The 12,776-nt window shown below is 31.9% G+C and overlaps 2 protein-coding genes across 2 annotated transcripts in view; one reads left to right on the plus strand and one right to left on the minus strand.

Annotated features, from left to right (window-relative positions):
- Positions 1–12,399, minus strand: part of LOC139994227 (uncharacterized) — an 88,893-nt gene extending 76,494 nt beyond the window's left edge. Inside the window, exon 1 of the mRNA XM_072016678.1 lies at positions 12,262–12,399. The gene's annotated coding sequence lies outside the window, so the exon portion shown is untranslated. The remainder of the gene's footprint in view (positions 1–12,261) is intronic.
- Positions 5,524–12,713, plus strand: LOC139994235 (uncharacterized). Its single transcript, XM_072016689.1, has 4 exons — positions 5,524–5,675; positions 8,881–8,932; positions 11,261–11,419; positions 12,280–12,713. The coding sequence occupies exons 2-4, from the start codon at positions 8,891–8,893 to the stop codon at positions 12,466–12,468; spliced, it is 390 nt and encodes a 129-aa protein (XP_071872790.1). The 5' UTR covers positions 5,524–5,675; positions 8,881–8,890; the 3' UTR covers positions 12,469–12,713.
- Positions 12,714–12,776: the final 63 nt, after the last annotated feature.

The following is a 12,776-nucleotide window of genomic DNA, read 5'->3' on the forward strand; positions in this document are numbered from 1 at the left end:
ACTAATCTATTTGTTATAAAATATACGTACAGTATATATATATAGACACGGATATTGTTAATTTCATAGGCTATACAACCTATTATTACGCGAAAGCTAGAACCATAGTGTTTTCACCGACACGAGTAGCCCCGTTTTATCTAGTTCGCGAAAGATATTATAATTCGCAAGGCAGCGTGAAAGAGTGTCACAAAAACTCGGCTAGAACGACACGGTTTAAGAATGCAAAAATATTTGCGAAATGCAATCGCCTTTCTCCCAATAACACAAATATTGCCCGATGACTCGAGTCAATCTTCTTCTCCCCCTTTGATTAACTTGGCTCGTGCCCGTATTCAATTTCGCTATTCAATCGTATATTATCGCAAGCTGCATATTACTTAAATCTCTGTTTAGAGTCAAGAGTGTCTAGTTACAAGCAGGAAGTGCGAATCGAAGGCACACGCGTGAATACACGCAGTCGATCCTAACCGTGTGACCTAATTTCATAGTGTGACTCTTACGTAGCGAAATGTCGCGAGTATGATTCAACGATATCAACGAGGGTTACCGTCGTCCTTTTTTTTTTTTTTTTTTTATTGTTATTGTTACGCAATCGGAAACAAGATCTTGACACGCGTCAACTTGTGTCGTGAAAAAGTTGCGTGTCAGCGCTTGGTTTCATTCTACTTCTTTTCTTTCTCCTCTTTTTCGTGTTGCAATTTTACACGATTCGAAGATAAGATAGAGTTTCGTTGTGTTTTGGTGTTTCGTTACGTTTGTTCTAATTTTTCCTGCGAATTCGATCGAGCCTCGAAAACACGCGTCTTTTCTTAAGGATCATAGTGTCATAAATACTTCGATCGTGACTTTAAATATCTTTATAATTATAGGAAATTTGTATAGATTATCGGTCTTGAGTTGATACTCTTCCATCACATCCATCATTATGTAAACAGGCAACGTCGAAAAGAAGACGAGTCCGTACCCTATTTGCCTGAAGAGACAAATATAATTTTTTTAATCTATCCATTGTGCATGCTTGCGAGCCTAACATTCGCAGTTATATGGATTTTCACAGATATTTTCAGGAGAAATCCAAAAATCGTTAGTAATGTTACATTTTTATGTATTGTCTGTAGCGTTGTTTGATCCAGCATTATATTTATACAATAAACAAAGTGTGTTTATCATTGATTATATAATAATATATAATTAATAATATATAATTTATCATTGATAAAGGATAACAATAATAATAAATAATAATACAAATGTAGGTTCTCATTGGATGCTTTGTAGCAGCTTCCTTAATGTTTATAATCGGAATAGTCGAAATGAAGCACGCAGATTGGTATCTCGATCTAACTAAAATCAACGACGACGAACTGTTGGTACACCCAATTTTTATTCACAACTTCATCATGTGCTTGATATCGATTTTCTGTATGAGCATCTACCTTATACAAGGTTGGATTTTGATAGATTATTATCAATGGGTACGTTCGAATTTCCATCGAATTTAGTTTAATTTTTTAATTAGAACAGTTCGTAATTCAAATCATAATTAAAAACAGTTACGACGTACTAATTTTCATAATGTGTAACATTTGGTAAGTTACTTTGGTTTTTCGATAACTATTTTTAACTATCCTCAGATAAGAAAACAAAATGGAGTTAGTGATTTTCAGTATACTGACTGTGAGATGGGCACCGATGCGATACAAGGTCTTAGTAGACAAGATGAAGGACATGAAACAATGAACCATGAAACACCTGGCAAGCTGGTACCAATTGCTACGTTAGATACACTTCCTTCTTTAAAAGAATCGAAGACATTGGTAAGCAACGGAATATTCCAACAAATTTTTCGTTCCTATGTATCACGAAATAATAGAACAAAGATCAAATGTAAATTATTATTCTTACTTCTAATTTTGATATCATTAATGTTTTACCAAACGTAATGTCTAGGAATTATTTTATTTTTATTTTGTCTGTTTTATATGATCTTTGCCCGAATCAAAGACAACGATATATATCTTATCTGCGATTTAATTCTTCCGCCATCTATGAAACCAACTTTCGGTATATCGTCGATCACTTTCTTACTGTCGATAATATCGCTTTATTCGAAACCACTGACTTTGTACACAATTCGGTCTGTATTCGAAACGCAATTTTAAACTAATTTCTGCTTTTAGTCAATTTGTGATCGTGGTTGTTATAAAATAACGAATTTCTACTATTTATTTGTTATATATTTGTTATATATTACTTGATGAAGATGAGAAATTATAGAAATTGTAATATAAACAATTTATTATGACTTGTAGAGTATAGATGAAGAGGATGTTATTTTTTACTGCTGCTTCGTCGATTGGTATAATTACCTCAAACAAAGAAGACAAATGAATCAACCATTGCATGAATTTCAAGTAATTCACGTCATGTAATCTTTCGTCTTAAATTCTATTACAACTGCGTAGGATACAATGTATCCGTTGTTTTCGAAACGTGAAGTACCTTGTGCAAATATCAGAAAATTTTAAGAAATTTAAAATCTGGTAACTTTTTCATCGATAACTATGAAGATTACCACGTTATATCAGAGAGGGCGCAGAATGCTAGTGATTTGTTTAGTGGTACAGACAAGATACAGTATGAAGCTACAATCAAGGTACAAAATAAATTTCCCATCTTATTATAGGGCTACATAAATATATATTTAGTACCACACGAATGAAAATATTAAACCTAAGGACAATCGAATGTTTATCTACCATTTAGAACGATCTTATAAATTACATTCGATTATGCTTTATATTCATATTCTTTTATATCGATGAAAGTCTTGAAAATTCAATGAAATTTGTATCGTAAAACAGTAACAATTTATTTTGTAAAGGTGAATGCCTTCTCTTTAATTTCACGTTTAAAATAAAAGATAACCTCTCATATAATTTTATACGCATTCGCATTTTAAAATTTTCCAGAATGGAATAAATATTCTGTTTGAATAAACTTAAACTAAGAACTTCAATTCTTTTCAAGTACGAAAAATAATTACATCATTTAATAACCATAGAATAAGAAAAATGAATCATGTCTAAGAGACATATGTAGCTTTAATATTAACGTTTGCTTCTATGACATGTATAATTTAAAGGACTCGGTCTTCATTGCGCACAGCTCAGTAGAAACATTATTTTTAAAATATACGTAACGTCATTCATCATCATTCAGTCATGTGAAAACTGTCACATATATCGTACAAACACAAGTTAATTTAAGTTTAAGTTAGTTTCTCACCCATTATCACAGAAATAAAAACCAAGATGAAATAGGAAAATTTGTCACGCTCGAATCCATTTTATATATTATATACCAACATGTATCGAAGTATACTAAGAATATCGTTTCTTAGAAGAGATAACATTTTATATCTGGATTTAGAAGTATTCACTTTTATCGAACTATATTAGATATTTCCACTAAATACGATTTCACACTATATTTTACATTAAAGTTACTACGATGCAGTTTCTCGTGAACTAGAATTTCAACATAACCCAGAAATTGTATTCTCGTAATCGGAATAAGGAAAGGAAAACGAACGATAAAATTGTGTTTTGTTACGATGCGTTCGGTAAAAGATCGAAGTCAAGGTAACGGGAGAACGGATAGAAAAAAGATCAGCGTGAAAGATTCTGATAATAGAAAAAGAAAATACGAAAACAGGAAATGGTCGACGATCCACGCATTTCGACTCGAATTCTCGTATGGTAGTGACGTTGTTTCTTTTGCTCTTGGATGATATGTATTAAAGAACGTGACGTAGCTTGTGCGCTCTCATAATTTGCCATTGTAAATTCCTCCAATGCGAATTTTACGATGCTTCGCGTGTGAGAAATACTGTATGACGCTGTAGGCGTAATCAGCGACATGATGTCATTCAAGAGGGTTAAGAAGTGACGTAAGAGTCAACGAAAGGCGTGGTTTGAACATTTAAGGAAGGTCTACTACATATATACGATACAAATCGATGCGATAACTGTTCTTATAACGTTTTTGAAATTTCTTTATCATCTTCTTGGAGAAGATTTATGAAAAAATTCGTGGAAATTGTAATTATGAAAAAATTAGGCTCGGACACGAACGATAGTTTGTCCAAATGTCTACATTTTATTCTATTGTGCTTTGAAGCTTGAAGGAATAATTCAAAGATTACAATTGTTTCTTACATTTGCGCTTAATTTCGAGACTAAATGGAAAGATTAACTTTAATTATGGTTTGATTAAAATTTGCTTTTATTTGAGTAATAATTCCTCTAAACTGATGAAAATGTATCATCGTGGCTGATAAAATTAATAATGATATGAATCATGCGTGATAATTGATAATAACATTGCTGACGTATATATTAGCGAAAAATGAATCAGAGGCTTGAAATAACGTTAACAACTAACAGTGTTTAGAGATAGAAATAAAATGTGTGTTACTAATAGATAAATAGTAAAAAATACAACATCGTAATTAAGTACACAGTATTAATTTAATATCCAAAGTAAGGCGTACCAAATGGTTATAAAGATATACCTAACAAGGTTAAATAAAGCTCGATATACATACATACATATGTATATTCTCTTTCATGAAAACCAACGCCTGACCATTGACTTGAATGAACGTGATCGCGTTTCCAGTGCTTCTCAATTTTTCAACCTGATTCTCAACTTAACTCAATTTTATATCAACGATATAAAAAGTATTAAATTTCTTAGTTTAAATTTACTCGATCAAATTTTTTTATTTATTTTAAACATTTATCGCTATTTGCAAAAAAAGGAACGCAAGTATTTACAAAAAGATTGTTACTAGCGGTGGTGAGATGGGATTATGGAAAATTTAATTTTACTATAAAGTATTGTTTACGTTCACACAGACTTTCTCTACGATTTTTCTTCTTATTTCTTTTATTTCTGTATTTTTTTATTTCTGTATGATTCTCGAGATCATAGAAATTACACTCGAAGTTCCTGTAATTTAGAATTTGAAACGAGATTCGATGTACTTCGAAGTTTTAAGTTCGAACAGTTTAAAATAATATGCTTGTTCGACTAATTAATTGGTAATTACACAAACAAATTAGAAGATTGATTTTAAAGAGTAGATATAGATGTTCATGTTCTGTGTGTCATATTCCGAGTATATTATTTCTGATCAAGATCATCAGCGATTATATCTCTATTTACAAATCTTTTGCTAACTACTATTGCACTTGTACTATAATTTATGAATAAAATTTAGAACGCAAAATAACCGACAGAGATAATTTCTTTACTAATCGTTCGCTAGAAATTGCTTATTTTTGTAGAGTTCCCGAGCAATCTCTGTCTCGTTGCAAGAGAAAATAAACGAAAGAGTAATTGAGAGACACTATATTACTACAAGGAAAACACGATGCGACGTTAGCGAAGCCGAGGTTACACTACACGCAGTGTGCGTATGTAAGAGATCGTGTAAACGTAGACACGTTCAGTCACAGTCACTGATTTCAGTCCGGTAGAAAAATTGTTGATCAACGTTGCTCCTCACGATTCGTGATCGGTCTTCAGCGTTTAGTCTTTGCCGAACTCTCGTCTCGTGAACATTCACGTCCGATCAAGTTGAATCTTTGAATCTAAATTTCGAAGTAAGTTTGTTTTCAACAAGATATAACAAAGTGGATCAATTTCGATCAGGTTTTCTACGATATTTTCAACGAATTGAAAGCAACAATAAGTAGTGAATTTTTAATGAACGAAACGAATTAAATTATTGAGAAAAATATCACTTTGATTTAATAAACAATCGATCGATAACAAGCGTGATATTAATATAATTTTATCATAACTTTTTGCACCTTTTCTTATATGAACGTAAATTGAATTAACTAAAAAAATTCTGACAGAGAATTGACAGAGGGTTTATAACGTGATAAGAGAAGTGTTGAAAGCAAAACAGCATTAATAATTCATTACGACAAAGTAGAGTAATAACCGATGTTAATTAATTAGGAATATGTTCCTGTTTCCTATGTGATAAATAAAAATTCTCTTCGTTGAATAATGTAAACTCGATTCACTTTCATCTTGAACTTTTTTATGAATTACTTTAGTGTTTGTATATATGTCTTTCTTGAGCATAGGATAATTATATACTTATGTTTTACAAGTGGCGGTTCATTTAGAGAGAATGCCGCTTTCTTCGATTTATGTAAGGTTGTTTACGCAAGGATGTTTAAGTAAGGTTCTTTTGCACAATCAACTTAAATGAAAACGTTCTATACTTTAAACGTTTTAGAGAAGCAGATATTCAACTTAAAAATGTTCGAGGTAACAGTTTCCTAACTACTTAAAAATTAATTAAAACATTTAAGTTAGGATGTAATGTTTCGGTAATGTATGCAACGTTTTAAACTTCTTATATTTTAAATGAATATTTAATTTAGTTTTGGTTTATTAGCGATGGACGCGGATATGATTAAAAGAAATATCAATTGTTTTAGTTTCTTCAACGAAACAGAGTATTTATTTAAGTGAAATTAAATGCACATTTCAATTATTGTTTATTTCAACGCGTGAGATTCTATTAGGAATTTTGATATCTTTGAAATGAACGAACGAAAGAAATCTGTCAAGTTAGAAAAAATCAATAAGATTAAATTTTATCAGGGTCTGAATGAATCATAATTATTTTAAACGTGATAGTATTAGCTTCGCTCATCCATCGAATGATAAATTTCGTACGAAAGAGTGTAAAAACGCGAATGTGAAAATATTTTAAACAAACTGATTTGCATTTTTTCTTCTTCGCTATTCCAAAGGAAACGCATCGAGATAACTTCCTCGCAATAGCTTTAAATTGATAAAATATATACTTTTCAAACATATCGAACGACGGTGTTGAAAGATTTACGAAACCGAATCCTTAAGGATTTATAAAATCAGACTTATGAAAATCGATCTTAAAGCAATAAACGGTAAGATAAAAAATAAATAATCTTTCGAGAAGGAAATTGCTAAAAGAAATAACGTCAAAGAATCGAGTCAAGGTTTTCAGACCGATGACAGTACGAGTGAAAGTGCGACTTTCTTTTCAGCACTGAATGTTTCATGCAATGCGCATCCGTTTCCTGTTTCGCTTGTATCCTTTTAACGAAAAAAATTTGCAAATTAAATTCTTTAAAGATTTTATAGACCTCTCAGCTTTCGTTGTTTTAATAAATGGAGATACTAAGAACAGCATTCGAGTGTTTGATAAACCGAGTTCTCTGTCAAACTTCGTGCCAGACGACTAAACTCATAAATATCTTTCTACGTTCATTCTCGATATTTTAAACTTATACTTAAGAAGCCGATAAAATCGTGTTTGGGCTTTTAAATTTACCTAGAGTTTCTATAAATATAAACGTACTTGTTTTTACAAATATAATCCTCTGGAAAGCCATTCGAGAGATTCAGAAAGAAAGTGGCATAAAATATGCCTTAAAGTCTGTAATTTAAGAAATTGCGAATACAGTTTGGCTTCAAGAGAGGAATCTTCGTATTTTCAAACACTAGAACATATTACCATACGTATTCATTAAGGTTGAGATGCAGTTAAATGTTCTAGTCTCTCCTCAATCGTTTTTGTACTGTGAATCGTTTGATAATGATCTAATTATTCGAATCAGGTGTTAACGTTTCTGCCAGTTTTCTTTCTGTCCATTTTTGGAAGAACTTGGTTACCATAAATGACCGTCCGTTTCTCTGACCCAACTACGTGCAAATGTACGAAACAAATCATTTCGAAATATATTTTGGTGAAAGTCTAAATCTTCCGTTTTAAAATTCATATTGCTATGTACACACATAACTGTTAAAAGCAATCGAAGACTATTACACGATAACTTAATCATCAACTTTTGAAGCAACAAAACATCGTTGTTTATCAAAACATGAAATTAAAATGCTAATAATATGCATCACAGACACGCAAATCTATTCAGGAAACAGCATAAACGCGTAGATATAAGTTTCGTAGAGCCTTCGCATTTGCTATTCAATTTGCACGAACGGGATGCGTCAGAGTAACGGGCAATTGTTTACCGTCTATATTCTAGAAGCTTATCAGGTGACATTAGAGAATGTGTCGTGCAAATGTCTGCTCTTTTTTTATTCGAACGTATTATAGCTTGCTACGTGATTCATGAGATGAATGAGCAATTGATTTCGATTCTCGTGAGTAATCATTTTGCTATTAGAGATATGAAACGATCGACGAAATTTAATACCTAGCATAGTTGAGAACTTATAAAATTATTAAACGTTTTTTTATTCGTTTAAATATTATGTTTATCAGATGTATACACATCCGCGTTATTTATCAGAAGATTGATTTTATTACGAGGAATATCGCGATTACGTTACATCGTGTTTCTTTTGTTTGTTTCGTTTGGTCTGAAACTGATTTCGATAATTCGAGAATAATTGCAGATGACGATTGATCAAGGGGAAAAGAGACGATTCACTGATTTCTTGATTAAAAATATTCGAAATAATAATAATCTGTGAACATTAGTAGTAAGTGTGTAAACCATCGATATATCATGGTTAATTTACTATAACTTTGGCTTCTTATAATTTTACCATAGAAGTACAATAATTACTATCATAGCTAGCTTATAATTTCGCACGTATTATGTACATTTTATTCAAGAAAGAAGCAAGCTGTCGAAACTTTCGTATAGTCGTATACTATCAATTTCAAAGTAACTTTGAAATTAAAAACAAAGGTTACATAAGTATCATCTTATAACTAAAGAAACTGCACAACATTATTTACTTAAATTCTGAAATGATGCTGCTCTTTTACAGATAAGTCAGAATGGCGTTCAATAAGATGACTATCATCAAACTGTTACAATTGGTAAGTATAGCGATAATTACCAAACACAAAAATCGTATTATCTAACTACTAAAATTAAGATTATCGTACTCTCCATTAATATTCAAATATCAACAAGAAAAATAAAAAAAATCCACGATCAGTAAACTTGGAAGCCTATCTAGCACTATATCATCTAAAACTAAAATTTGTCAGTATTTACATGGGTCTCTGTTACATCGTAAAAGAACTATTCTTATCTTCAATGTATTATTCTCCTTGACTCGTTTACATCTACGGTGAGGTTATTTTTATTGTGAATTTTTTTTAGTTGCATCCGAAGATAACTTCTCTTAAATTGTTGGTTTCCACTTCGTGCTTTTTTAGGTCTCTCAAAAATCAACAATAAACGTTCAAATCTCCTAGAGATTTCTAGACACTCGTTTCTTTGGTATAGCAGAGCAGGTTTAGCAGAATGGAGAATGACATAATAGCTTGTGATTAGATACTGTATGCGAAATTCTCTTCGTGTTCTATGATCGTACCTTGAGCCGGAAGTCAATCACTATTGAAGTACCCGTTACAATTCCTCAGATATGCATGCTATGCTATGTATTGCGTAAATTTTCCTAGTGGTTTTGATAATCAAGCTTTTTTTATCTCGCTTAAATTCTCTCTATAATGTTGATCATCTTTTCTTATATATGTATATCTTGTTTCTATTTTTGATATTTCAACTATATTGAGCAGGTGCGTTTAATTAGAATCGAAAGAATCAGGTTGACTTAGTCTGTGGTTTCTCAGAAAATTTGCATCATTAAGGATTTGATGATTTAATATAAAACATAGTAAAATATCGAGTATTATCGAATTACAGACCCAGAAATTAAAATAGATTGAGAGGATACGAAAATGAAGGAACAAGTACATTAAAATGATTTAAGAAATTCAAGTAAATATTGACAGTGCGTTTTCTTAAAAACATTGCTACCTTATTGAAAAAAATATAAAGATATCGTAGCGAGAAATAACAAATTTGTAATTCTGCTATTCGATCATCTCAAATATGCTAACAGACCGTATTTCCTTTTTTTTTTTATTGATTATTACAAAAGATTATTACACGTTTTATCTCTTCAAACCAACTACTCTCTCAATACTATAACTATTCTCTCAATACATTATCAAACCGATTACATCGGATAAACATCTATGATGTATTCGCAAATACCGAATTCAGATTTTTCAGGGAACAAAGACCAGTGCTATTATTATATCAAAAAAAAAAAAAAAAAAAAAAGACAAATAATTGTCAGAAATTCGTGTCACATCTAATACCAAAAACTGAATGTATGACGTAATGTTATCTAATTAATTAACAATACAACACGATGAAGTGGACAGGACTCATAATACGCCATGAATGTAACATTACGAATGACGGCAGAATGCTTCCAAGTTCGTACATGGATCGCCATCGAGTGGATTTCTGTTGAAAATTTACATCTCTGTAATAGAATCGACTTCTATTTAAAACGAAATAGAATACGGTCGTTGAATCCTAATGAGTTACTACTTATGGTGGTATCGATGGAGTCGATGCACTTTGTCAGTTTGGCCCACTTTCCCACTTATCATTATACGTATATACGTATGTCTCCTTTCAAAACTTATACCCTTGAAATAGAATCGTCTCTCCTAAGCGGAACCCGATCGTTGGATTCTAATGGGTTATTTATGGAGTCGGATGCACTTGTTTCGTTGGCCCACTTTCGTATACTTATCACTACTCCCTCCTTTAACAGAACTGCTTATAACCCGCGCCTTTTATATTCTGACTCTGTTCCCTAACATTGTTTACGAATAGCACAGCTTGAACAGGAATTCGAAAACTCTGATCCTGTAACGCTTTAGTCTCTGCGCTATATCTTTTTTTATCTTCTATCGTTACTTTTGTATTTTAAATATTCAAGAATTATTAAAGTTCTAGATTCTAGGGATATTTCATTGAGGGCAGTATCTTAATAACAATGATACTTTAAAGCATGTACCTACCATCAGAATTTAAAGAAGCAAACGATTTTTCATTGGCATTCTCAACAGGTATAGTCTTGCTTCAAATTAGGTACGATTAATTATGATCGAGATGCTAGGTTGAGTAGCACTCGAATTAAAATCTGATTATTCGCGATAGTGACTCATACAACAGTTTAGAGATATTTAATTAAGCACCTAGTACTTGAGATAACTTTTGATTATATTTACTATATAGTTTCTTTGTGTGCATTATTCCTTTGCTTTATTTTTAACACTTTAAATATATATTTAACGCTTTTATAAATCGTATATGTTCTTTTATATCATTTTCAGGTAATGGTATGCATCCTCATAGGGTTGCATTATCACTCTTTCAGTGATGGTGGCCGAAACAGTGCGATGATCACGGTGGGCACTTTCGGTGGATATTTAATTATCCTGGCTGGTGTATTCTTTGGAATTATTATGGGATGTGGCATGGATCGACGTCTAGTAAGTAACGTTTAATAAGCCTTATACTAGTCCTCCGCATTGACAAGAATTTCCAAGACAAACTACTCTATATGTACAAATTGTACATTGTGCATTGTGCTTCAAACTTTTATTAATGTATTCATTCTGATTTTCTCTACGTTTTTCATCGAAATCATAAAATATCAGCGCAACATAGTTAGATATACCGTTAAGTTTTCCATAACTCTTCCGTCATCAATTTTATTAATATGTCACAGGCACGAATAGTGGGTTAATCTGTTCACCCGCAAACAATGAATTAGTTCGTTGTTCGAATTTTTATTTAATCCCTTCGCGTCAGATCTGTATCTCTTTTGGGCTTTTCTATTTTTCAATGCAATATCGTTCATGCGAGCCTTCATCGAGATCTCTCGCATTCTCTTCTTTTCATTCAAACGTTAGATATTTTGGCCTTACTTTATAAGACACTAACAAATTTATAAGACACTATGTTTGTGAATGTGAAAGTGGTTAGCCATGTTAAATGTACGAAATGTTTTATAAGCAAATGATTTTATATTTCCAAATTATATAAAATAATTCAAAGCATGGTATTATATGTAATACTATGTTACAATGCCTGATATGCGACATTCAGTTGTAAACATTGAAAAACAAAAATACAAGATATTCCCTATGAAGCATCACGTGAACGATATTGCGTCAGAGATATATTTCGTACAAAACATCGTATGAACGACATTGCGTTGCAAAATATCTTGTTAAGAGATGTCTCAGTTAACAGGTTAATAGATAAAATGATGTCAATGGTAAAAAGCAACCAGTATTTCGTGTAAATTATAAAAAGCTATATAACTTACAAGAGTCTTAACTTGCAGGACATGTTTTACTCAGCGGCCGGTTTCATCCTGTTCGTCATTGCCGGTGCTTTGATCCTTGACCACTTCTCAAATTCGGTTTATCGCGGTTCTTTCCGCGATACTGGACTCGCTAAAGGCTGTATCAGCATCGCCGAGGGACTTCTATTTTTGGTGGATGCGATACTCGTGTTTCGAGGAGATGCCTAAAGTACAGAATAAATTCTTAAATAATGTCAGAGACCGCCTAATCATCGATTCGTTCTGGAAAATACAATCATACGATGATGAGAAATCATCGTGAAAATGTATTGAATAAGCTGCTGCCAAATATCGAAGGAATCGAATTGATTATCACGGAAAAATCTTTATTCTTGAAAACTTGTAGAAGAAACAGGTGAAAGAAAGTGAAAGATTGATTCGTAAGAAGAATTTTGTGGATATAAAGGGAGGAGTAGAATTAAAAATAACATTTTGAATAAAGATTTTTTAATTTCTTTTATCGCTGAAGTAAAAAT

The sequence above is a fragment of the Bombus fervidus genome, chromosome 14 (assembly GCF_041682495.2).
Source record: "Bombus fervidus isolate BK054 chromosome 14, iyBomFerv1, whole genome shotgun sequence".
Taxonomy (NCBI): Eukaryota; Metazoa; Arthropoda; class Insecta; order Hymenoptera; family Apidae; genus Bombus; species Bombus fervidus.

Coding starts and splice junctions, on each gene's coding strand:
- LOC139994235 (XM_072016689.1), top strand. CDS start 8,891: ATGGCGTTCAATAAGATGACTATCATCAAACTGTTACAATTG. Junction 8,933..11,260: donor TCATCAAACTGTTACAATTG/GTAAGTATAGCG, acceptor TATCATTTTCAG/GTAATGGTATGCATCCTCAT. Junction 11,420..12,279: donor GTGGCATGGATCGACGTCTA/GTAAGTAACGTT, acceptor CTTAACTTGCAG/GACATGTTTTACTCAGCGGC.